Source organism: Bos grunniens, chromosome X (assembly GCF_055505025.1).
Source record: "Bos grunniens cultivar Pamir isolate PY7600 chromosome X, Bosgru_T2T1.0, whole genome shotgun sequence".
Taxonomy (NCBI): Eukaryota; Metazoa; Chordata; class Mammalia; order Artiodactyla; family Bovidae; genus Bos; species Bos grunniens.
Genome location: NC_141194.1, coordinates 39,497,227 through 39,524,017, shown reverse-complemented (window position 1 = coordinate 39,524,017; position 26,791 = coordinate 39,497,227). Strand labels below are relative to the sequence as shown.

The following is a 26,791-nucleotide window of genomic DNA, read 5'->3' as shown; positions in this document are numbered from 1 at the left end:
GGCATCTCATTGCAGTTATATCTGTCCTGAGCTTTGCTTGACTCTATTCATTTCTGGTCAGAGTTGAGGCCTTCTTTGCCTTTTCTTCTGTGTCTTATTTCTGCCTTCATTTCCTGCTTCTCACCCCCAATTCTGCCACTATGCGGAAGCAGGTGACTAAACTTGCATCCTTCCCATAACTTAGCTTTTATCCTTCTGTATTAGGTTCAACTTACAATGGTAATCACGTCAGTTTGGCAGTCTGAGATTTTATCCAGGGTCAGCCCTTTTCTATTTGGAGTTGAATCCTTTCTTTCATGTAGAAATATACATGTGTATACAAGAAATGTATTTTTATCTGCAGGATAATATTGTCTCAAATAATTTTATTAATAGTTTCCCTTTTAAGGGTGGTTTTGAAATATTAATTGCATTTTTAACATGATGCATTCAGTGAATACTTTTTTCCTTATTAATAACTCATCTCTGAATGCATTGTACAAATCAAAAGTAAGATAGGATTCAGTGAACAGAATTTGGTTTTGATGCTTATTAAGAGTAAATCCATGAATTAGAATTTTGCTATCATACTTGATACTTGGAATTGGTACATACTTTATTACAGCTTGAAAATGCTTAGCATTTGGATCTTAAGTTTCATCACAAACTATGTCTTTTATCTCTTCTGTTAATCAAGTTCAGTCAAAGGGACTGGATACCCATAGGAGTTTTTCCTAATTGATGGTTTGGATTTTTAGTGTGTTTCAATGTGATTATAGTAATTTCAGTAATAAATGAAATTTATACAAGTTTCAGAGAACTAACAACTCTCTAGTTAATTTTCATGAAGATGTTTTGGCTAATAGTCTGGTTTAACCTTAAAGAAATTGGTCCTGATTTGCCACATCTATTTTCCATCTGCTGAAATGCCATTTCAGAATGTGTAAGTATTTTCAGAATTAGGAAGAAAGCAAAAACTTCACCAGAACATACCAAGTTATTAATAGCAAGAGCTGAACCTTTTGTTTGAAAATTAACACTGAGTGAGCTAAGTGCAGGCATAAACTAAAATATACATGATTTTGAATTTAAATTCCACTAATAACTTTACTGTGTTGCAGTTAGCACAGTAACCTGTAAAGCAAGGATACTAAATGGTTTGTTAGTCGTTTTTTGGATCATGGTTGATTTGATAACTTCAAGAAATAAAATTTTGCCACTATAAATTTGTATCCAAGTTCAACATAAAAAAGAAATTCCTTTCATGGTTTCTTCCCCAGAAGAAATACCTATTACATTTTACTTTAATCATTTACTGTCATCAAAGTGTTCCTGATATAAAATCATACACAGGAAACTACAAGAGAACTTATATTCAGGTAATTTAAGGAAAAGAAAGAGAGAAACGTTAATGTATATTTCATTGTACCCTGTGGAATTTCCCTCTTCCTTTGGTTTAATGGAAATGGACACTTTGTCTAAGGAAATGATTTTAAATTTAATTGGGATGGATTTAATATTGAGGTTTTTAAGGAAAAATTAGAGGCTATCCAGCGTACACAGTCGAACACGACTGAAGCGACTTAGCAGCAGCAGCAACAGGAGCAGCATTGTGCACTGCACAATTCCAGGAGACTGATCTGCTCACAGTTTTCTATAAATTGCCTCCGTTTTCAGGTAGCCAGTGATTTGTTAAAATATCTTGCCCAGGAATGACTGACTGAAAGGGCACATTTAGCTCAATATAAAATAATAGATAATATTTACTGAGCGCTTACTATTTCCAGGCACTATTCTATTTCAGTGTCTTTGTCACAACCACCCAACAGGGTAGGCCTCCTTTTTCTGATGAGTAAACTGAGGCCCAGAGACTGAGATCAGATCAACATTGCTTAAGATCAAACAGCTAAGAAGCATTTTGAGTCAAAGCTAGCACTCCTAAACACTGCCACTTTGCTGTGAAACAAAGTCAGGGGAAGACTTCAAATGTTTAGACTCTTCCCTCAGAGCCTTTTAACTACATGTAATTTTAACATGTTTTCCAAGCTCAAGAAGCTCACTAAAAGCAACTAAAATTGAGATGACTTCTTGTCATTTGGAGTTGACAAGCCATTGCCTTCTGACCCTTACAGCACTGATTTGGAACTTAGCTTACCCTATGCAAGGAGCTCCAGCTATCATATAACCAAAATCATCATCATCTAAGAACGATGCTTCAGAACCATAGTGGAAGAAGTCCTCATCCCACTTGGGACGATGCAGCCCTCCAGAATCCAGGTGATGTGGTGTCCTGTTTGCCTCTGCTAGGTGGCCCAATGGCGGAAGTTTTTGAGCGTTGTGTCACCTTGGCACACAGCAGGCACATAACAAGTGCGCGGTCCAGACAGCCAGCGGTCAAGTTTAACTAATGTCCAGATTTGCTACAGTCAATCTGCAGGTTTAGGATCCAGTTAAGTAAACTTTCTAGAACTATATAACACAAGGAACATATGTAATCCAAGAACTGGGCCTTGAGCACCATCGTTAAAGTGAAGTCTCAGTCGAGCCCGACTTTTTGCAACCCCATGGACTGTAGCCTACCAGGCTCCTCAGTCCATGGGGTTTTTCAGGCAAGAGTACTGGAGTGGGTTGCCATTTCCTTCTCCAGGGGATCTTCCCGACCCAGGGATCGAACCTATGTCTCCCACATTGCAGGCAGACGCTTTACGGTCTGAGCCACCAGGGAAGCCCGAGCACCGTCTACAGCTTTACAGTAAGAGAACTGGAGCACAGGCTCGAGGGAGCTAAAGTCGGGCCTGGTGAGGTTTCAGTTTGGGGGAACAGAGAAGAGGGAGACAGTTTTAGGTAGAAGCTTTCTGGGCAAGCACCAGACAAAGAACTTACGTGTCTGCTGTCGTATAAGACTGGGGTGAGGCCGACTTGCCCCGGAAACTAGGACACCCAGTCACGGGAAGGGGGCGGGGCCACGCCCAAGGCTCCTCTTGCCTCCGGCGCTCCCAGGCTTCTGCGCCTGCGCACGGCAGTCCGCCCCGCCCCTCAGCCGGTAGCCGCGCTGGCCAGGTCTGGACATGGTGCTCTCTGAGCTGGCCGTGCGCCTCAACTGCGCCGAGTATAAGAACTGGGTGAAAGCGGGCCACTGTCTTTTGCTGCTGCGCGGCTGTTTGCAGGGCTTCGTCGGCCGCGAGATGCTCGCCTTCCACAGCAGGCTGCTCGCCGCCGCCCCCGGCCTGGGCCCCCGCGCCGCCTGCAGCAGCGGCTCGCGGTGCAGCCCTCGCGCCCGCCAGGTGAGCACCTGGCCCGTGGTCTTCACCGTCGCCCCTCACCCCGTCCCCTTCCCTGGGCGCAGTGTCTCGTGCCCTCCCCGGAGCCGAACCGACCGCGTTACCCGAGGCTCCGAAGCCCAGATGCCGCCCCTCCCTCCCGGGCCCCTCCTCACCGCCGCCTCCTGTAGTTTCAGCCTCAGTGTCAGGTGTGCGCAGAGTGGAAACGGGAGATTTTGAAACATCACACCAACAGAAATGGAGACGTCCACTGGGGAAACTGCCGGCCGGCCTTCTGGCCGGTCGACGCCTGGGAGGTGGCCAAGGTAAGCGTCTGCGGTCGGGAGGGTAGGAGGAGTTGGCCTACCAGGTAGGCGTTACCTGGAGCCCGGGGCTTCTGTCCGGTCTCTGTGGAAGCTGTAGCCTCACAAGCGGATGCAGAGAGAGAGATTGGGCTTTTGGTCTAGTGTCTAGGTGGTTCAGGGCTGTTTATATCGGACCCAGCGCAGCTTGGTAAAGTAGATTTCAACAGGTGTAGCTGGGGCAAGGTGTGGAGCGAGCATCCTGAGCACCGGCACAGAGGAAAGAGCAGGCAAGGCGTTTATGAGAATAGGCTTCCTGAATTGCTCGTTTTGTCTGTAGGGTGCCATGAAGATGGCAGAATAAAAGAAAATTGGGGCAAAGATAGAAAGGACCGTGAGTGCGCAGCTAAGGCATAAAACTTTGGGGAGGCGGGTTGGGGTAGGCAGCAAGATAGAAGGGGGGGGTTATTAGGCCTGTTTTTAGGTCTTGGCGCTGTGACTCACTAGCTGGGCAGATGGAGGAATTTTTTTGACTTTTTGGTATTTGCCAGAAGCCCAGTAGGGGGTGGGAGGGGCCTGTCGAAGTCACCTCCGAACCTGCATTCACCTTTGGAGGTGCCTGGGAAGCCGGAATCAGAAGTGCAGCCCTGGGCCAGCCTCTGTTCCCTAACCTCAAAAATGAGGAAATTGGACTATATCAGTGACTCGCAGACTTTTGGCTATCACGGAGCAATCATTACACCCTCTTCCTCTCTCTCTCTCTCTCTTTTTTTTTTTTTTTGTTGCTGCCATAGAATTGCCAGCTTCTTTTACCTAGAGAAGACTTAAAACTCTACCCTTTACTGGTGTAGAGTGAAGGTCCCTCAGCTGCTGCTTTCATGCCCTCAGAATCCACTTGAAGCCCTTGCCACCTGTTTCTGCCACTCTTTCCCCTCCATTGCTGTCACCCGCAGACCTTTCCAACCCCATCTTCTCAGTTTCTAGACTCCCCGCTTGAGCATCCTCTGATTTCATCCACCTCAGCCTCCCACTTGCAGGCTCACATCTGGGGCTGTGTCAGCACAGAGAGCTGTGCTGCCAAGCAGCCTCCTTACTCTTGGCACACTTGTTAATATCTCCCACCCCAAGCTTAGCCCCTTGTCCCTATACAATGTTCACAGCTCTGAGGTTTCCCCTGCTTTCCCAGTCCCCATCAGCCTTGGCCCTCCCCATGTCCTTTGTCTCCTCGGCTAGCCCAGATTCCGTGGTCCATAATTCTGTTTAGTCCTTTGCAGTTTTCTCGGCCTTTATTCTCCTTTCTCTGCATTGGCCAGGCCCCAACTCCAGCCTTCCTGACAGCATCCTCTACTTCAGCTCCAAGGGAGCTGATCAGTTTCACTTTCAGTTCTTAATCACCAGCTCCCCACAAGCCCCTGCCATCTGGCTCTGTCTCTCCGTAGGCTCCTGTTGCCCAGAGACAGCTGTTACTGCCCTTCCCTCCACCCTCTATCCCAGCTTCTAATCTTGCTCTCGCTTCCTGGAGTTTATGGATAGCCCCAGATATGTGCTTCCTCGTCTTTCTATCAGACTTACCAACCTATCTCCACGTGCACCATCTTCCTTCTGCTACAAAGGAGGAAGGGCATCTCTCCTCTTACCGCCCTGTCCCTCCACTTGAGTGTTGGACCTTATCCCCTCCCACCTGCCCAACGACTTTGAGTCTCCAGTTATCTACTCTTCTGACCTGCCAGCTTACTCTCATCACTGTCCAAATAGTCTTAGTATTGCCTTGGTTTATTCAGTTTTTTAAAAGAAAAGAGATTAAATATAGAGTTACTATATGACTTAGCAGTGCCATTCCTAGGTACATACCCAGTGAAATTGAAACACACAGCTGCCCAAAAACCTGTGCACAGATATTCACAGAAGTAGTACTATACACACTAGCCAAGAGGTTGAAACAACACAAATGTCCATCAACTGATGAATGGGTAAGCGAAATGTGGTCTGTCCGGACAATGGAATATTATTTAGCCATAAAAAGAAATTAAGTATGTGTAACATAAAGATACTAATGGGGGCAGAGGGTGAAGTACTGATACATGCTATATCTTTTCTTGAACCTTGAAAACATGCTAAGTGGAAGAAGCCAGTCATATAGTGTATGATTCCATTTATATGCAATGTCCAGAACAGGCAAATCTATAGAGGCAGACAGTAGCCTAGTGTTGCCAGGGCCTGGAGGAGAAGAGGGGGCAATAGTTGATGGCTAGGGGGTTTCTTTTGGGGGGTGATGAAAATGTCCTAAAATCAACTGTGTCAATGGTTGCACAACTTTGAATATACTAAAAACCAGTGAACTGTAAATGCTTCATTTTTTTTTTAATGAGGTGTAGTTAGTTTCAAGCATACAACATAATGATTTGATATATGCTTTGTAAAATGGTTATCATGATAAGTCTAGTTAACATCCATTACCATGTGTGGTTACAGTCTTTTTTTCCTTCTGATGCAAACTTTTAAGACCTACTCTCTTAGCAACTTTGAAATACTACATCCCCAGGACTTCCTTATTTTAAGACCGGAAGTTGGTAACTTTTGCTCCACCCATTTTGCCCCCTTCTTCCACCCTCCCCCACCTCTGGCAACCACCAGTCCCTTCTCTGCACCTATGAGCTCGGGTTTGGGGGTTTATTGTAGGTTCCAGGTATAAGTGAGATCATGTGGTATTTGTCTTTCTGTGACATTCCACTTAACATAATGCCCTCACAGTCCATCCGTGTCATTGCAAAGAGCTGTATACTTTTAAATGGGTGAATTATATGGTATATGAATTACATCTTAGTAAAGCTGTTTTTAAAAAAAAAAAATTGAATAAACACTTGGAAAATAAACTGTAGAAAGAAATGAAAGCTCCCCTTATCCATTCCCTTCTGCTGTCTCCCCATTTCTCTAACTGCCTCCCATATGTATTCCCAGTAGAACCTCTCAAAAAGTGCATTATGCCTAATTCTCTTTTCCTCCAGTCCCATTGACTCTTCAACCCACTACCCCCTGGCTTCTGCCACCCCTGCCCCTCCACTGCATCTATCTTGTCAGGGGCACACGTGACCTTCAGCTCTCCAGCCTCCTCCTTTCTGCCTCTCAGATATTCAGCACTACCACACTGTCGGCCACTCCTCTTCTTGAAACAGTCCCGGCCGTGAGACATCTTCCTCTCCGAGTATCCTCCTGTCCCCCCAACTCCTCCTCCTCAGGCTCCTTCTGAATGTCGGTTAGCCTTCCTTGGGCCTCTTCTGTCCCCCGCTTCTCCTCCCCGGGTGGATATTGCTCAGGCCTGTGGAATGAGATATTAAATATATTTCTGCCAACAGAACAGCTCTCTGCTCTCTTCTGTACTCCAGAGGCCCATCTCTGCTACGTGACTCTTTCACTTCCTCAATTCCTGGGCACTTTGTCTTCTCAAGCTGGACTCTTCATCTCCCCCTCCCAGCCTGTCCGCATGCCCCACCACCAACCACCTACAATCATTCTTGCTTCATCTCTTCCCTTCTCTCCCCCTCTTATTTGTACTTGCAGATTATTTTTGGAATCCTCCTCACCCTCTCTAGGTCACGGCTCTCGACCCCTTCTCCTGCCAGCCTCCCACCTGGCTGCCTCTGCTGCTCTGTTCACCCTTGATGGAGGATGTGCAGTCTTCCTGTGGGAATTAGATCACTTTTCTTCGCTTGCCCAAAATCCTTGGATGGCTTCCTGATGTCCTTAGAATAAACTTCAGACTCCATGTTGAGGCCAGTAAGGCCCAGCATGTTCTAGCCCCTGTTTATTTCTCCAGCCTCTTCTCCTACTACTCAGTGAAGAGACAGAAGGGGGTCCATGCATGCATGCTAAATCATGTCTGACTCTTTGCGATCCCGTGGACTGTAGCCCACCAGGCTCCTCTGTCCATGGGATTCTCCAGGCAAGAATATTGGAGTGGGTTGCCATGCCCTCCTCTGGGGGATCTTCCCAACCCAGGGATCGAACCTGGGTCTCTTATGTCTCCTGCATTGGCAGGCAGGTTCTTTAGAGCAGTGTGCCACCTGGGAAGCCCTTCAGGAGTGGGTAGTGAGAGGCAATCAAGTGTGTTTCTCACCCTGTGCCTGTCACATTTGGAAGGCAGCAGTGGTCGATGCCATTTTAAGAAACAGATGTCAGCGGCAGGGAGGCAGTGGAGCCTCCTCATTGGCTTCTGGTTCCGAAGAAGCGAAAAAGTACTAGAATAAAACTTTCATGTGGAGAAACCTTCACGTGGAGGTTTGTTTTGGTGAGAAAATGCCAGACTGGACATACCTTGTAAGGGGCAAGAGAAACTGCCCTGTCTTGAGTCAACTAAGGCCCCTCTCACTTTGGATGGCCCTCTCAGCCATGTTTCTTTTCTTCGTTTCCTCTCCATTTCATCATTTCTTCAAATGAATTGGCCTGTGATATGTTAGTTAAGTTTTTGGTTAACATTTGCAGCATCCATAATCAACTTCTTTCAGTGGGTTGGGACATGGCAGTGTCTGTTAAGATAGAGACAGTGATGGGGGCTTCCCTGGTGGCTAAGATGGTAAAGAATCCGCCTGCAGTGCAGGAGATGTGGGAGACATGGGTTCGATCCCTGGGTCGGAAAGATACCCTGGAGAATTCCATGGACAGAGGAGCCTAGAGGGCTATAGTCCCTTACAGTCCAGGGGGTCGCAGAGTCGGACACAACTGAGCAACTGACACTTTGATGTAGTGTACAGTATACAAATTCTCAGTCGTGTGAGACCAGGGTGTGTCATTCAACCACTATCAGGAACAGAGCCCCGATCCTCCTTGCTGGGCGTTGGCCCCTGCTGCTTGCCTTTTTCAAAATAGCACTATGAGCAGCACTATAGGAAGTGGCTGGTTGCCTGCTTACAGAAACGTCTTTGTAGTCAAGGCAGCAGGTCTCTTTATTTAGAGTTCTTTTTGCGAGTCATTTTTCATATGTCATCTCTTTTAGTCCCTTAGCAGGAATGTACTCTTTTGTGGCTTGGTTAAAGTTGGTGCATTCAGACATAAATTTGGAAATATTTCAGGAAAGAAGTAAACCCAAGCCTTGTTAAAACACCAGTTTGGGGGTCCACACCATAAAATCCTACCAAAGGCAAGATCATGCTAGAATGAGGCCGTTCTGTTGTATCTAGTATCTCACACCCTGGGACTCCATCTGTAATGCCTATGTAGGTTCTGCTTACCTTGCACCATCAGCATCATAATTGCCAACATTTGTGGCCTGTGTTTTCTCATGTGCCCGGAGAAGGCAATGGCACCCCACTCCAGTACTCTTGCCTGGAAGATCCCATGGGCGGAGGAGCCTGGAAGGCTGCAGTCCATGGGGTCGTGAAGAATCAGATACGACTGAGCAACTTCACTTTCACTTTTCACTTTCATGCATTGGAGAAGGAAATGGCAACCCACTCCAGTGTTCTTGCCTGGAGAATCCCAGGGATGGGGGAGCCTGGTGGGCTGCCGTCTATGGGGTCGCACAGAGTCAGACATGACTGAAGCGACTTAGCAGCAGCAGCATCCTCATGTGCCAGGCACCATGCAAGTGCTTTACCCGCATTGACTCATTTAATTCTCGAAACATCCTTCAAGCTACGTAGATGAGGACAGTTATCCCCCGTTTACTGATGAGGGATCCGAGGATAGATAACTAGCCCAAGGTCACGCAGTTGACAGGTGACAGAAGAGTGTTTTGCAGCCCAGCTCTGTCACATTCCAAAGCCCAAACTCTTCACATTCTACCACCATACTGAACTTTCACTTTGGAGCAACTATTAGTTTTATCTTAACAACTCAGCCACTGAAACTTAAGGGGGAAAAAAAGGGTGTTTTCTACCCCTTTCTTTATATGCATGCTCAGTCCTGTCTGATTCTTTGCATCCTGCTGTGGAATGTAGCCTGCCAGGCTCTTCTGTCTATGGGAATTCTCCAGGCAAGAGCACTGGAGTGGGTAGCCATTCTCTTCTCCAGGGGAATCTTCCCAACCCAGGGATCGAACCCCAGTGTCCTGCCTTGCAGGCAGATTCTTTTACCACTGAGCCACCGGGGAAGCCTGCTTCCTACGCCTGCCTCCTGTTTATATGCCATTAAGAAAGGACAGTTAGGTCAGGTGTGGAAGTGCCTCTACTAGCAGGGGGACAGATAAAGCAGCTCTTCAGTTACTGCCCTGGGCTGAGGCTTGGCTGCTGCACTGTTTCCCGACTTGCATTGTGGACTCATGAGGCTCTAATTTAACTTCAGCAAGAGAGTTTCAGTCGTCCCTGGGGGAACAGGCAGATAACGTTTTTTTGTTCCACTAGCCCCGTGTAGATAGATGTCTCTTTGGCTTGGAGGAGACTCATGAGCCTCTTGGGCCTCCCCTGCTGCAGGCCTTCATGCCCCGAGGACTGGCAGACAAAACGGGACCCGAGGAATGTGACGCAGTTGCTCTTCTGAATCTCATCAACTCCTGTGATCACTTTGTGGTTGATCGAAGAAAAGTCACAGAGGTAAGAACCCTCAGATTGCCAAGCAGATGCTGCCAAGCAGGAACCACACCCTGTGTTGCTAAAGTAGCCACGTGGGTGGAGCTCACAGTCTTCTCCCCAGACAGTGGTGCACAGAGTAGCGTTGGACTTAGGTCCACCGTTGGCGTTGCTGAGAGGTGAGCGGCGCTCTCATCACATGTACCTGCTGTGATGTCCGGAACCCCCGTGTGAAAGCAGCTGACCCTTCCACTCTCCCTGATTGAACTTTCCCAAGTTGTTAAACAACTTACCATTGTACTGTGTGTCGCTAAACTGGCAAACCTCAAATTTCTCCTACCTGTTCTGTCATAAACTGAGGCAAAGTAATTTCCCATATTAAAAAAACAAATACAGAGCAATGCATCATTCTCTCCATTGGATGCCAGTATTTGAGTCCTGCCCTTCTCAATCTCATTGGCTAACAGTTGAAAGACCAAGTTGAAAGTGAAAGTGTTAGTCATTCAGTCGTGTCTGACTCTTTGCGACCCTATGGACTATAGCCCTCCAGGCTCCTCTGTTCATAGAATTTCCCAGGCAGTACTGGAGTGGGTAGCCATTACCTTTTCCAGGGGATCTTCCTGACCCAGGGATTGAACCTGGGTCTCCCAAATTTCAGGCAGGTTTTTTACCATCTGAGCCACCAGGGAAGTGTAAACAGTTGCAAGACCAAGTTACCTTGACCTAAAGAAAACATAAACATTAGTGGATAAACAGTGTCAGAACAGATCACTGTGCTTGTCAGACATCCTCTGGGAGATTTCAGCTGTCTCTGTGTCACCAGAGGACAGCTCTGGTGCATTTGTTACTCTGAGGATCATTAACAAGTATATATGGCGCACACAGATTATTTATAATATGTGCAGAAATGCATGTATATTTTGCTAGCATGCCAGCAGCCAAAGGGACTGAGAGTCCTTTACCATCAGAAAAGACAAAAACTATCACAATAAAAAACTGACCCCTTTGATAGCTTTTCATCAAGAATGTGGAAGACTGGGCAGGAGTTATATATTCATATTAAAAAGGTTTTTGCATTGTCTGCTTCAGCCTTTGGGTATTCTCAAAGCCAGTAGCCAATACTCTTGCTCTTTGGCAGGTTTTTTAAAAACTATGTATTTATTTTTGGCTCTGCTGGGTTTTCGTTGCTGTGTGGGCTTTTCTCTAGTTGCAGCAAGCGGGGGCTCTCTCGTCGCAGTGTGTGGGCTTCTCACTGTGGTGGCCTCTCGTGGCGCGTGGGCTCCAGGGCTTCAGTAGTTGTGGTGCATGGGCTCAGTGGTTGCAGTCACGGGATTCAGAATGCAGGGTCCGGAGTTGAAGGGCATGGGCTCAGCTGCCCATGCCCATCACCATGGAGGCATGTAGGATCTTCCCAGACCAGGGATGGAACCAGTGTCCCCTGCATTGCAAGGCTGATTCTGAACCACAGAACCACTACGGAAACCCTGGCAGGTGTTTTTAAGTTAGGGCATTTGGAGGATTGTGTAAGAGAGATTCACCCAAGAGTTCAAGGACTCAGGACAGTTGTACACTTGTTTATATTTCTTACCTTGATTAATTTAGTCTTCAGATGACAGGGGTTGAATAAGCCTTGGCAACACCTGCAGGCCACACACTTGTGGATTTTAGAATGAACAAGGCCTTTCTGTGATTTTTCTCTGGAGCTCCAGAATCTCAGTGTACCCCACTGTTGGGTTTTGAAGGTTTCTCTCTCTCTCTCTTTTTTTTTTTTGTCCTTCTGTAGGTGATTAAGTGTCGTAACGAGATCATGCACTCTTCAGAGATGAAAGTATCTTCTGTATGGCTACGAGATTTTCAGATGAAGATCCAAAATTTTCTAAATGAATTCAAAAATATCCCAGAGATTGTGGCGGTATACTCCCAAATAGAACAGGTAAAAATTACATTTAGCAGTTCTGGCCTAAAGAACTAAGGGGAGGTAAAAGGATCCGCAGCCGCTTATTTATTTATTTTTCTTAATATTATATATTTTATTGAAGTATAGTTGACGTAAAATGTTTCAGGTGCACAGCAAGATGATTCAGTTATACATACACATGTATATTATTTTTGAAATTATTTTCCATTATAGGTTATTACAAGATATTGACTGTGGTTCACTGTACTATACAGTAAACCTTTGTTACTTGTTGCATATCTATTTTTTAAATTAGAAATCTAGCATTCTATTCATACTAAGTCAAACAAGTGGAATCAAAATGTCATAAAGTTTTTAGTTTTCATAAAACTAAAATTCATAAGTTTTCTTATTCATAAGTTTTCTTAAAATGTATATATTATACATATTATTTATATATATATGTATACCAATGCTTCAGAAGGAATATCAAAAAACAAAAACATGGAGAAATTGGAAAATATAAACTAAATCAAATGGAGTACTGAATATGAAATAGAAAAAGTGAAATAAGCTAGATAAAAGTAAAAGATCATCATATAGTACAGTTCACAGTCACTTATTTAGAATTTAAAGCTTATTAGATTTAAACAAAATTTTAGAATGTAAGCATGTTTAGAATGTAAGCATGTTGACATGAAGTCAGAATTGTGATTCATCTGAGCAGCTTTTCTGTGGTCACAGGATGGTATTAGAATGGATCCAGTGAACAATGTTTAATTATAAATTCTTCCCTGGTAGGTCAGCTGGTAAAGCATTCACCTGCAATGCAGGAGACCCTTATTCGATTCCTGCTGCTGTTGCTGCTAAGTCGCTTCAATCGTGTCCGACTCTGTGCGACCCCATAGATGGCAGCCCACCAGGCTCCCCCGTCCCTGGGATTCTCCAGGCAAGAACCCTGGAGTGGGTTGCCATTTCCTTCTCCAGTGCATGAAAGTGAAGAGTGAAAGTGAAGTCGCTCAGTCGTGTCTGACTCTTAGCGACCCTATGGACTGTAGCCTACTAGGCTCCTCCATCCATGGGATTTTCCAGGCAAGAGTACTGGAGTGGGTTGCCATTGCCTTCTCCGGATTCTATTCCTAGGTCAGGAAAATCCCCTGGAGAAGGGATAGGCTACCCACTCCAGTATTCTTGGGCTTCCCTGGTGGCTCAGATAGTAAAGAATCCTCCTGCAAGGCAGGAGACCTGGGTTCGATTCCTGGGTTGGGAAGATCCCCTGGAGAAGAGAACGCTACCCACTCCAGTGTTCTTGCCTGGAGAATTCCATGGACTGTATAGTCCATGTGGTTGCAAAGAGTTGGACATGACTGAGTGACTTTCCCTTTCACGTTTATGTAACCCAGTGGAATATCTCTCTCTCTTTTTTTTTTTTTTTAAATATATTTTCCATTCAGTTCATCTATTCGTTTGGTAACCCAACAGCTGTTGACATCTGACTGGGCTGTTTACATCCCTGAGGAAGATCAGCGAGATGGGTGTGACAAAGGAGTTTACCTGAGTGAGAGCCAAGTAAACGAGATAGAAATGGAATTACTAAAGGAAAAACTTCAAGAGCTCTGTCTTCAAGTAAAAGAACAAGAGGTGTTGCCTGAAGAGGTAAAAAAAAAAAAAAAAAGTACTGTATCCTCTATGTGAGTAAACAAAGCAAAGAAAGGCCCCAGGGGGGAAGAGGAGCTCATTTTAACTTGTCACCGGTTATGTTTCTGATAAGTCAAATAATTTCCAGACATGAATATTCTTTTGGCATAAAATACTGTTACCCTTAAATATTTTCACTTGATCAGCAAACATTTGGATGCCACTGAGTGGAAAACCACAGGAAGGGTGACCACGGAATCCTGAGCCTCAGGCTCTGGGGAGTTTCTGCAGGTCAAGGTGGGGAGAAGGGGTTGCAAAACCAGCTTTGCTGAGAGATGCTGTTTCACTGGGTTGTGGTGGTGGTGGTGGTGGTTCAGTTGCTCAGTCGTGTCCGACTGTTTGCAGCCCCATGGACTGCAGCCAGGCCTCCCTGTCTATCACTGGGACTAAGAATCAAATCAGAGTTTGGAAAATTGGCAAGAGCAGAAGAGTGTTCTTCGCAGAAGAAACAGCACTTGCCAAGGCATGAAAGACTAGCCTGGGCCGGACAGTGACGAGGCAGTGTGGGAGGGAGGTGTGGTCAGGTGTGAGGGTGGTCTGGCAAGTCAAAGCCGCATTTTGAAAGGTTTTCTGTGCTGCACTAAGAGGTTTGGACCTTATTCTCCCAAAGCAGTTGGCAGCCAACAGAGGTTTTAAAGCAAGAGAGAGTAAATGAAATAGATTAGATAATGGCTTTTGCAAAGTGAAGTCTTGGTGCAGTCAGAGGTTGAAGACAAGCCAAGAGGCTCTTGCAGTTGTGTGAGGATGAGAGAAAAAGGACATAAGCTAGAGGTGTGCAGGAGGCAGCGAGCCAAGTTCTGGAGGCACTGCCGGGCAAAGCTTGTAGTTGCCGGTGAGATTTCTTGGACCCAGCAGGAGGTGGCAAAGGTTGAAGGATCAACAAGGCTTCTATCTCTGGACACTGCAGGCTAATGAGGGTCTCAAGTACAGTAGCTAGGAATCTCCTTTGTTACAGGCAAGGTATTAAGAAAAATTAACAATAATAGAATTATATTGTTGTAAGGTTTAGAAATGTCCTGCTGGATTAGAATTCCAGATTCCCAGGAGATCTTGGACAGGTCATTTTATCTGTCCATTCCACCTTGTCCAAGGAAAGTAGTTTTGCTGATTACCTTGTTAAACACAGCGTGGTTTATTTATTTTTTTAATAGGCTGATTTTGAACTTTACTTTTTTTTAACTTGCTTATTTTGTGTTGGAATACAGCCAGTGAACAATGTTATCATAGTTTCAGGTGAACAGCAAAGGGACTCAGCCATACATATACATGTATCTGTTCTCCCCCAAGTGCTCTAGTGGTGAAGAACCTGCCTGCCAATGCGGGAGACAGAGACGCAAGTTCAATCCCTGGGTCAGGAAGATCCCCTAGAGAAGGGCATGGCAGCCCATTCCGGTATTCTTGCCTGGAGAATCCCATGGACAGAGGAGCCTGGCAGGCTACAGTCAGTGGGGTCACAAAGAGTCGGATGTGACTAAAGTGAGCACGCACGCATTGTCCCCCAGTCTCCCCTCCCATCCAGGCTGTCGTATAAAACACAGCATGTTTTAATACAAAGCGTGTACTCCTTTTTGAGGCCAGGCTCCGTGCTGGTCCATGTGCCTTTGTTAAGTTGCCCGACCCTGACCCAGGTGTTTCACTCAGCTTGATGGGCTCCTTTGGCACAGGGACTGGATACCACTGGTTTGGGGGCACCCCCACCGTGGCACACAATAGGTATTTAAGATGGTGAATAAGACTGTGAAATCTATTTTCTAAATCCGTCTGTTTCATCTGGCTTTATTTGAAAATGCCATTAGAACTAACCCCCAAAGTCGGCCAACAGACAAAAACCGGGGGCTCAGGCTCATGGACCCCAAGTCATCAGAAATTCTGTCTTCTTCCTTGAGGGAGCTGCAGTTCTTTTCCTGTTTGTGTAACAAAGAGCAAAATGCATCAGTAGCAACACACTGAAACCAGGAGTCTCTGCCAGTTGAGAGTGGGAAGGGACCCTGGCAATTCGCTGCTTTACAGCAACCTTGAGGAGCAAGTGCTGCTGGGTGAGAGGCCTCAGGGTTGGGGCATGAGGTCTGGCCCAGGGGTCACCCCACTCTGACCCTGAGCCTGCCTTCCCACATGCCACGCAGTGGTTATCCTGTCTCCTGTCATGTCATCAAGGAGCTAGCAATTGGAAATTTTGACCCCTCATTATCTCCATTTCACAGAGAGGAAATTGGGGTTAATTGACTTGTCCTCTGGGTCCCAAAGTCTCTAGATAGGGGTGATAAATTCTCATTTTTCATGCTTTCTGTTCAGTAGACCGTGGCATTTCTTTTGATATTTCAATTGATCAGAATGTAAGTTTGGCTTGATTGACACGTTATCTCAGAAGCTACAGGTTGTCTATCCACGATGCGTGGAACAGACTTCTTTTGAAATTATAGCACTATGTATGATTATTCACGTTCTTTCGGGTTAGTCTCCAGAGTCAGAGGATTTGATAAACCAAATTTCAGTGACTGTAAAACACTATGAATTGCATGACACATCACTAATTCAGTTACTTTCAAAGAAAAAAACTGCTGTTCATTTACTGTAAGATACATGGTGGGCTTCCCAGGTGGCGCTAGGGGTAAAGAACCCACCTGCCAATGCAGGAGACTAAGAGACACGGGTTCGATCCCTGGGTCAGGAAGACCCCTGGAGGAGGACATGGCAACCCACTCCAGTATTCTTGTCTAGAGAATCCCATGGACAGAGGAGCCCAGAGGGCTATAGTCCATAGGGCTGAAGAGCTGGACACGACTGAAGCAACTTAGCATGCAAGCTCGTGCTACGAATGGTAAAGTGCAGTCTCATTTGAGATGTTAAAATATGAGAAAACGTGCAGTAAGGAATCAAGAAATACAGTGGTTGTATTATGAGCATGGGACTCTTGGTGAATGTTTCTGGTGTTTGTTAAAGCTGCAGGGCTAGGGTGGTTCACCTCCGAGCCAAGTGGGAGCAGCAGGTGCCACCCAAGAGCCCTTCACACACACCTGCTTCGTTAGGATCTTGGGGGCTCAAAGTTCAGCGAAAGAACGTCGAGCACCATAAGTGGCTAACAAACATGTAAAGAACTTGCACATCCTTTTTTTAAAATTGGAGAATAATTGCTTTGCAGTGTTGTGTTAGTTTCTGCTGTGCAATGAAGTGAATGAGCTCTATGTGTATATATATATATATATGCTGTCCCTCTTGAGCCTCCTTCCCACCCCCACTGTCCCTTCCCACCCCTCTGGGTCATCACAGAGCACCGAGCTGAGCTCCCTGTGCTGTATACCGCAGCTTCCCACTAGCCGTCTGGTTTATACCCAGTGGTGTATATATGTCAGTCCTACTCGCCTATTCATCACACCCTCCCCTTACCCCTCTGTGTCCACGTGTTTGTTCTTTAAAATCATTACTGATTTTTTAAACCCTGGTGGGGGAGCCACTTTCATAGGGAAGCTTGGGGAGCAAGGACAGCAACAGAATGCAGTCGAGGCAGGCGGGGAAAGGATGTAATTGACACTCCATTCGTTAAAGTCCAGATTTAGTTCATGAGTGAGTGCTGACGTGTGCAAGGCACAGTTCTAGAAGCTTGGTGTGCATCAGTGAACAAAACAAAGGTCCCCTTGGGAGAGACAGATGGTAAACGGTCCATGTAATAAGTAATGATGGGGCATTTAGAAAGAGGAGAAGGACTGTGTGGAGCAGAGTGTGGGGATCAGGAGTGGCCGAATGGGGACAGGTGGCAGATCTGGAGGAGCATTCAGGCCGAGGGCACGGTGATGTGAGCAGCGTAGGGGGAGTGTGGTAGGAGCAGATAGAAGGGAAGCCTTGTGAGCCATTGGGTGGACCCAGGCTCTTCCTCCTGAGATGGCAGCAACGCTGCAGGACAATAAAAGGAGCACTGGCCGCCAGGTAGAGGACGCGGGGCTGGGGACCAAAGATGGAACTAGAGAGATGTTAGGAGGCTGCCACAGCTACCTGGTCAGGGAGGTGGTAGTTCGGGCCAGGGTGGACGGGTGACGAGTAGAGGTGATGAGAAGGGGGGGTACACATGGCGTGTGAGAGAAGGAAAGGCGTCAAAGACAAGTGCAAGGGTTTTGGCTTAAGTGCTGAGAGTACTTACTAACCGTCTTTTGCCTAGAATAGTGCCTACCAGGCACATAGTAGGCTCAGAATTGTTCAGTCACACAGTCACGTCTGACTCTTTGCGATCCCATGAACTGCAGCATGCCAGGCTTCCCTGTCTTTCACCATCTCCCGGAGTTTGCTCAGATTCATGTCCATTGAGTCGGTGATGCCATCCAACCGTCTCATCCTCTGTTGCCCCCTTCTCCTTCTGCCCTCATTCTTTCCCAGCATCAGGGTCCTCTCTGATGAGTCAGCTCTTCGCATCAGGTGGCCAAAGTATTGGAGTTTCAGCTTCCACATCAGTCCTTCTAATGAACATTCAGAATTGATTTCCTTTAGGATTGACTGGTTTGATCTCCTTGCAGTCCAAGGGACTCTCAAGAGTCTTCAGCACAATTCACAAGCGTCAATTCTTCGGCATTGAGCCTTTATGGTCCACCTCTCACTTTCGTACATGACTGCTGGAAAAACCATAACTTTGACTGCATGGATCTTCGTTGGCAAAGTGGTATCTCCACTTTTTAATAACACTGTCTGGGTTTGTCATAGCTTTTCTTCCAAGGAGCAAGCATCTTTTAATTTCATGGCTACAGTCACTGTCCGCAGTGATTTTGGAGTCCAAGGAAATACGATCTGTCATTGCTTCCACTTTTTCCCCATCTATTTGTCATGAAGTGATGGGTCTGGATCCATGATCTTAGTTTTTTCAATGTTGAGTTTTAAGCCAGCTTTTTCACTCTCTTCTTTCACACTCATCAAGATACTCTTTACTTCCTCTTTGCTTTCTGCCATTACAGTGGTATCATCTACATATCTGAAGTTGTTGATAATTCTCCTTGGTAGTCTTTATTCCAGCTTCTGAGTCATCCATTTAACTCTCACGATGCTTTTGTTCAATGATTGTCAGAAGGAAGGAATGTACCAGATGTAGTGCTATGTGCTTTTAGTAGATTATATCTAATCCTTGCAAGAATCCTGGTTGGCAAATGTATGGTCATCCTATATTTGCATATATGGAAATAAGCTCTGAGAGGTCAAGTCTTGCCCAAAGTCAGAGCTGGGCTTCAATACCCAAGTCTGTCCAACTGCATTCCATAACTTTTCTTTTTTTTTTTTTTAATTTTATTTTATTTTTAAACTTTACAATATTGTATTAGTTTTGCCAAATATCGAAATGAATCCGCCACAGGTATACCTGGATTAGAAAAGTATAACTTTTCTAATACTTAGTTTTTCCATCTTTACTTCCTCTTCCCACTTAACATATAAAGGTGCACAAGACTTCCCCATTCTTGATAATTTAAAAAAAACTCCTTTTGTCTCTATCCTCCCCCCAAGCTAAAATAATCATCTCTGTGAAGCACATATCAAGAGCAGAGAGGGTCAGGAGGTGACAGCACAAAGGATCATAGCTCTCAAGACATCAAATGAGAAGGTCTCTGGGGAGGGAGGACCTCAGTCCATCTTAGTGCACAGACCAGGCCAGCATGGTCTCAGGCATCTGACGGGAATGCAGTAATGGGCAGGACCCTGGGCTGCATCTAGAGGGCCTGGCACAGGCAATAAGCGCTAACAGCACAGTACCCACCGTGACTAATGTCCACTGTGAATAATACCACTGATATAAGCTTCACTGCACATCTCTATGGCTTCCAAATTTATTATTTAAGGGGCTTCCCTGGTGGCTCACTTGGTAAAGAATCCTCCTGCAATGTGGGAGGCCCCAATTCGATTCCTGAGTCAGGAAGATGCCCTGGAGGAGGGCATGTATTCTTCCATGGAGAATTCCCAAGGACAGAGGAGCCTGGTCAGCTGCAGTCCATGGGGTCCCAAAGAGTCAGACGTGACTGAGCGACTAAGCACAGCACACATCTTTCAGGCGGGACTTCCCAGGTGGCTCAGTGGTAAAGAATCAACCTGCCAAGCAGGAGAGGCGAGTTTGATCCCTGGGTCAGAAAGATCTGCTGGAGGAGGAAATGGCAACCCACTCCAGTATTCTTGCCTGAGAAATCCCATGGATGGAGGAGCCTGGTGGGCTACAGTCCATAGGGTCACGAAGAGTTGGACACAACTTAGCGACTAAACAACAACAGCAACAGCAGTCTTTCAGGGGCTGTAGGCTTGTTTCTAGCCATGTAATAAACAGTTCCAGCTAGGACTTCCTGGTGGTTCAGTGGTTCAGACTCTGCGCTTCCACTGTAGGGGCTCGAGTTCGTTCCCTGGTCAGGGAACTGAGATCACATATGTATGGCCAAAAAATAAAAATAAATTGGAAAAAAAAACCAAAAACCCAGCTCCAGCTGAAGGGAACATCCCCATCTACTTAGTAACCTAGCGGAAGACCTCAGCTTTGCTCCCTATTCATCCTGGCCCCAAGTCCCTGCCAGTCTTCCCCTCCCTCCCATCTCTGGCAGCCACTCTTCTGCATCTGCCTGCCTCCTTCTCTCACGCCACAATAACCTGGCGCCTGCTTGGGTCCTCTAGATGTCCGGCAACAGAATCGATTGTGTACATCTCTAAAATTCAAGAACCACCACTCTGCTAGGAGTAGGGTACTCCATCACCTTTTGATCATTTTGACCTAGTTTGGAATTGGGGGTCCCTTATTTAAAAAAAATTTCACCACACCCCAAAAGATTAATAACGTTCCTGTTTGTAATAAGCACAGTGACCAGTTGAGGGTATCCTGGGATAAGCTGAGTGAAAACGTGTCTGTGGTACTATTTTGAGAGTACATAATTATATTACGTTTAAATGTCAGGAAGTATGTTACTGATGGGAGTTTAAATTGCTGTAACCTCTAGAGATGACAGTTTTGGCAAAATCTATTAACATTAAAACAGAAAACTCTATTAATTAAAACTCCATTCTGCTTCTAAAAGTAGATCCTACAAATAACCTGTCACTTTATGCAAAATGACACATGTCCCAGGTTAGTTACTACAGCAGCATTTCTCTTAGCAGAAGGCTTGAAATAATATGTTAAAATACGAAACATCCATAACTAAAAAACTGTTTAGCCATAAAGAAAAACGAGGCCAGTCTTTATATTCTGATACAGAAAAAAAAATCAGTTGAATAACGTCTAATATGCTGCCATTTGTGTTTCTGTAAAATGTGTATGTGCCCATTATATCGCAGTAAAACTGGAATTTTAAAAATGTGTGCACATATATATACATGTGTTCACATGTAAATGCATGGAGTATCTCTGGAAGAGATACAAGAAACTTCACTGTGGTCACCTCTAAGAGGAGCTGAGTGACTGGGGACAGGATGTGAAAGAGAACCAACTTTTTACCTTGTACCCTGTGTTCATTTTGAATTTTGTACCAGTATATTTACTGCTAGTGAATAGACACATATATTTTATAAATACTGAATAATAATTAATGTACATATGTAGACATTTTTAATAGTCATACATGTGTACAAAATTCAAAATGAAAGAGCTCTATATGTGTGAGTGTGTACACTTACATGTGTTTGTGTATACATTTGTATATGTGTGTCTGTACATATATGTGTATGTATGTGCATCTCTTGCATTGACAGGTAGATTCTTTACCACTGAGCCACCAGGGAAGCCCTCGTATGTATGTGTGTATATATATTTAATTATAATAAATGGATACAAAATTCAAGATGAAAGGGCTTCATTTTATTTTTTTATGTACATAAATATCATATTTATGTATATGTGTATATGTATACATATGTACATATGTTTATGTATATATGTATATAACACACACACATATAGGTATATACCTATTCAGGAAGTTTTACAGCCAAAAAAAAAAAAAATCTTGAAAAATTTTTTTCTAGGGGACGTCCTATATTTATATGACATCATCTCATACAGATGCCCAAAAAAGGAAAAACATGTTTTTTACCTTGTGGTAAGAACACTTAAGATTTACTCACTTACCCATGCCCACCTCTGGTAACTGCAAATCTGGTCTCTTTTCTTAAGAATTGATTTTTTGTTTTTGTTTTAGATTCCACATATAAGTGAGATCATGAAGTATTTATCTCTCTCTGCTTGACTTATTTAACTTATCATAATGCCCTCCAGGTCCATCCATATTGTCTCAAATGATAGGATTTCCATCTTTTTATGGCCAAGTAATATTCCATTGTGTATATGTACCACATCTTCTTTATCCATTCGTAAGTTTATGGACACTCACATTGTTTCCTTGTCTTAGCTATTGTGAATTATGCTGCTATTAACATGTAGATGTAGATATCTCTTCAGCATGATGTTTTCATTTTCTTCAAATACCTTCCCAGAGGTCAAATTTCTAAATCATATGGTAGTTCCTTTTTAAATTTTTTGAAGATCCTCCATACTGTTTTCCAAAGTGGCTGAACCAATTTACATTTCTACCAACAGTGCTCATGCATCCCTTTTCTCCACACCTTCACCAGCATCTGTTCTCTCTTTTTGAGGATGCCCATTCTAACAGGTGTGAGGTGATACCTCATTGTCGTTTTAACCTGCATTTCGCTGATGATTAGTGCTATTGAGCACCTTTTCATGTACCTGTTAGCCATTTGTATGTTTTCTTTCGGAAAATGCCTGTTCAGGTCCTTTGTCCATTTTTAACTTGGGTAGTTTTTGTGCTATTGAATCATATGAGTTCTTTATATATTTTGGATATTAACCCCTAAAAGCAAAAATTTTTAAGGAGACAAGTAAACACTCCCTTGTGTGATCCCCAAACCAGCTATTGGTAGACACAGGAACAGGACTCAGTCTTGGAGCTAGTAAGTTTTTCATCTGAATTTCAAGTCTGCTATAAAATTAGCTAAGCTGTGCATTGTATGGTTTCTTCGTACAGATCTTAAACCAACTGGAAGTGGTGAAAGAATTTCTAAGAAACAATGAGGATCTTAGAAATGGTCTGACAGAAGATATTCAGAAGCTAGACAGCTTCCGTCAACAGCATCTAAAACCAGATTCAAAGGAACCTGGGGTGTAGACACCTGGAGGGAAGGCCTGAGGTGAGTTAAGCATATGATGTTTAAATAAGGACTGAATGGCCTCTTCTCTTTGATGTCTGTTCCCTTAGGTAAGGCCATAGCACACATAGTCAGGTCTGAAGTTTCACTGTGTCCTTATTATTTGAAAGAAAGAACACAGAGCTTTGTGCTCTTTCTAATTGATGGGTCTCACATCTGAACTGATTCAAAATAAACTCCCTGCCAGCTTTGTTTAGTCAAGTATACCTGAAGTCATTTGGCTAGCCTGACATGAATCAACTTTATGACAATCAAAAAGCGCTTCAGTCCTAAAATGATAGCAGTGATGCCTTGCTCTTAGCTGTGACGTTAATAATGGCAACTTGTTACTTTTCATAAGAAAAGCTCATTAAAGTAATGGTATTCAGTGTTTTGCTTTTTTCCCTCATGAAGAAAATTAAATGTTCTCTTCTATTTTAGGTCGACCTTCCACAAAGATCAGGCGTGTTCTGTGAAAGTCGCCCAGGCTTCCATCTCAGGCATCCTTTTCTGGGCAAAAGGAAAAACTATCCTGAGTACTCCACTCAAACAAAAAGGGATTTGTGTTGTCTTTTCCTGGACTTTCCTTTGACTCTTCGGGAGTATTTTTTTTTTTTTTTTTTTTTTAACATTCACAAGCTTCGTGGTGTTATCTGTACCAACCAAAAAATATTAGATATTCTTGTACCAAACTTGCTATCATCCAGGGTTTTTTTTTGTTGTAGTTTGTTTTTCAGGTTTTGTTTTTCATTTTGTGTTGCTGTTTAAAAGGTGACATTCTTTTCTGGTCCTAAAAGTCTAACTGTTTCAACAGTAACTAGACTTGTGTTCAGCCAGGCCTGTTGTGAAGGGCCATGCCGAGTTCTCTGACCATTGGCACACACACTCTTGCCTCAAAGTCTCAATCATGAGGAAGCCCATGGGTGGGCTGTGATGTATTGATGTTGAGATAGAAATCCTTCCTTCTTGCCAGCATTTCCAGTTAGTACAGAACTGTGAGTACCCGTTTCTGGTAGCCTGAGACGGTAAGACAGAGAGCTGGGCTGAGAAAGAGCTGGGCTGAGAACACAGTAACTTGACTGACAGCTTAGGGGGAGGGCCCAGGCTGGTATCACAGCTCTTTCTGTTCAGTTATTTCAAGTGCTGAGCGCAGGGTGTGGTCCGTGTGTGCTTGATGAATATTCCTTAACAGAAGGGTCAGCTGATAGTGTAGAGGTATTCATAATGTAAATATTCATTACATTGTTGACCAAGCCTGGTCCTTTGTTATGAAATTTAAGGAGGAAATTTGAACATTCTTATGGAAGTTCAAAGACATCATTTTCTTTCAGCAACTTCACAAGTTCACTCTGTTCCTCTTACCCCAAAAGTCATCTACTTTCAGCTTTGTCCTATTTGTTTCTTGAACTGCAAACCCCTAGCCTGTTGTGTGCAGTGGTCTGTGGGATCAGCTTTACCCTCGACCTTCCCCCACGTCTGCTCATCTCCAAAGCCAGTGGACTTCCCTTGTAGCTCGGCTGGTAAAGAATCTGCCTGCAATGCAGGAGACCCCGGTTTGATTTCTGGGTTGGGAAGATCCCCTGGAGAAGGGATAGGCTACCCACTCTAATATTCTTGGGCTTCCCTGGTGGCTCAGATGGTAAAGAATCCACCTGCAGTTCAGGAGACCTGGGTTTGATCCCTGGGTTGGGAAGATCCCCTGGAGAAGGAAATGGCAACCCACTCCAGTATTCGTGTCTGGAGAATCCCCATGGAAAGAGGAGCCTGGTGGGCTACAGTCCATGGGGTCGCAAAGAGTTGGAGATGACTGAGCGACTAAGCACAAAAGCACAGCGGTGCCGAGCTAGGCCATGTTGCCCCCGGATCTTCAGGAACAGACTTGCCACATTCCCCACTGCCTGGAGAAAGTGCTTCCAGTCCGAGCCCAAGTGAAGCCCTGCTCCTTTGCTTACTCAGCTGCCCATCAAGGATGTGATTTTTAGGGAATGGGGGTGGGGGATATATTTGGTGAATTTTTACATTAAAATGCATCAAATGTAATTGTGTAAAACCTGGATGAATGCACATATGCCTGTAACTTCCTGCTTTCATCTTTCATGCTACTATTTGGTCTTCAGTCTTGCTTTTTCTTTCTCCCTTCATTTCATGGAATACCTTTAGAAGACTTCAGTAATACAGTTGCAATTTTCTTTCATCTTGCAACACCCCACAACCAAACTAAGAAACTTCATGAAATGTTTCATAGTTTCTAGATATAAAGTAGTAAAACTTGAGATCAAATAAAATCTTGATTCACTAACCAATTTAAGATCTGGTTTCTCACCTTAGGAACTTTAGGTTATGAATACTTTCGTTTCATTCCTCTTGTATCTATTTATTTTTTCCTTATCTACCAAACAAACATTTATCAAGTGTCAGCCACATGCCAGGCACTGAAGTAGATGCAAAAGTAAAGATTTGTACAGTATGGACAGTGGTACGTGAGCTCTCATCTTACTGGATTTATTGTCTGCTCTGATGAATTAAATGAATTCAGGGAATTCCCTGGTGGTCCAGTGGTTAGGACTCAGTACTTGGACTGCATGAGCCCCAGGTTCAGTCCCTGGTGTGGGGGACTAAGATCCCATGACCCATGAGGTGTGGCCAGCATTTAATTTAAGAAGACACGCCCGTAGGGGGCTTTAAAGCAAACAGTGTGTGTTCAGGGACATCAACCTGGATCTCTGTACGAGGGCACAGAGCGTGCACAGAAGGGTGTTCACAGCAGTCTTGGCAGGCGGCCATGGAGAGAGGAATGGTCAAACAATCACAGCACATCCATGTTGCTGAGAATTGCACGACTGTTAAAAAAGAAGGAGGTAAGGCTGCCATGCTGTGATAGGAAATGATGTCTAAGACATACAGATAGAAAAGCAGAATGTATAACAATGCATAGCATGCTATTAAACTATGGCGCTTTCAAGATAACGGAGATCTGGAAAGCTGTATGCTTTTCCCAAGCTTTTTTCCCAGGTCGCCTCTGCGAGAATTGGGGTCGAATTTGGCTTTTCTGTCCTTGGCACACTCCCATATGGAATTTGACAACGTGCACTCCTGTATTTTTAAATTTTTTCATTTAAATTTTGTATTTCAAAATAATAGACATAAACTCAAGCTGCAAGACCTGTGGGTCACATTTGCTGGAATATATTGTGGTCTACATTATTGTGGGTGTCAGCTCCCCCTCCAGGGGCATTTGTGAGTTGTCAGGGTCAGGAGAAGCCCAGGAAGTGGTTTCCTTCCCACGCAGCACTGTTTCATTGCCAGATGCCTTGTTTGGGTCCAGCAATGCACTGCGTACCTGGCCTCTCCCTGGTACATGGTATAAGGTTCACAGTTTTGAAAGAATTAGAGGAGCAAAATGGTTGTAGCATTCAAGTTGCAAGGATAAGGCAGTTCTTTGGATTGTATCTTGGGCTTTGCCGGGAAAGTCAGAAGACCTGAAGAGAAAGATGTTATGTATTAATACAAAACCACAATGCTGGGAAATAACCGAAGTGTGTCAGTAACAAAAACTTCTTGCTTCATAAAGCAATGGTAGAGACCTATAGACAGTTTTAAGTCAAATTGTCAAGGCCAGAAAGGATTATGTTTGAGAGTTTGGGGGGATTATGAAATGATTATTACCCTAATGATTTGAAGAGTACGTTTTTATTAAAGTATTAATCACTTACATGGCTGTAAACACTAATATCCTAGACGACAAAGGGTTGGAGCTCTGAGCTGGGTGGGTGCACTACAAATTAGATCCTATAAGTGAAGCCTTGCATTAGAATGGAGGCGTTGCAATCTTTGGGATTTTTTTCTCTAACCGTTTTGGCTTCTAAATTATAAATGTAGAGTGACAGGAAATTATCAGCAGGGATTACCCCCTTTCCCCTTACCAGGTTAATTAGAAACCTACCTGCTCTCGTATGTCTTCGACAGACAGTGGCCCTTGACTGAAATGCAATACTCAAATTACAAAATATA

The 26,791-nt window shown here is 44.5% G+C and overlaps 1 protein-coding gene across 3 annotated transcripts; it reads left to right on the top strand.

The window, feature by feature from the left end:
* The first annotated feature begins 3,010 nt into the window (after nucleotides 1-3,010).
* Nucleotides 3,011-25,083, top strand: CXHXorf38 (chromosome X CXorf38 homolog). Of its 3 annotated transcripts, none has more exons than XR_015158655.1 (7): nucleotides 3,011-3,263; nucleotides 3,431-3,565; nucleotides 9,946-10,065; nucleotides 11,825-11,974; nucleotides 13,393-13,594; nucleotides 22,621-22,783; nucleotides 23,222-25,083. XR_015158655.1 is itself a non-coding variant. In XM_086387059.1 (7 exons), exons 1-6 carry the CDS (start codon nucleotides 3,048-3,050, stop codon nucleotides 22,759-22,761), a joined length of 936 nt encoding a protein of 311 aa, XP_086243185.1. In that variant the 5' UTR covers nucleotides 3,011-3,047; the 3' UTR covers nucleotides 22,762-22,783; nucleotides 23,222-25,083. The 3 variants fall into 3 exon arrangements, 2 of the variants coding, with proteins under 2 accessions (XP_086243185.1, XP_086243186.1); XM_086387059.1 differs by having other exon boundaries at nucleotides 13,421-13,594; XM_086387060.1 differs by lacking the exon at nucleotides 3,431-3,565 and having other exon boundaries at nucleotides 13,421-13,594.
* Nucleotides 25,084-26,791: the final 1,708 nt, after the last annotated feature.

What these genes read in the sequence shown, in the direction of transcription:
- CXHXorf38 (XM_086387059.1), top strand. Translation starts at nt 3,048, where the DNA reads ATGGTGCTCTCTGAGCTGGCCGTGCGCCTCAACTGCGCCGAGTATAAG. An exon ending in TATACTCCCAAATAGAACAG is followed by an intron (nt 11,975 to 13,420) that starts GTAAAAATTACA and finishes GTAACCCAACAG; the next exon opens with CTGTTGACATCTGACTGGGC. An exon ending in AAGAGGTGTTGCCTGAAGAG is followed by an intron (nt 13,595 to 22,620) that starts GTAAAAAAAAAA and finishes TTCTTCGTACAG; the next exon opens with ATCTTAAACCAACTGGAAGT.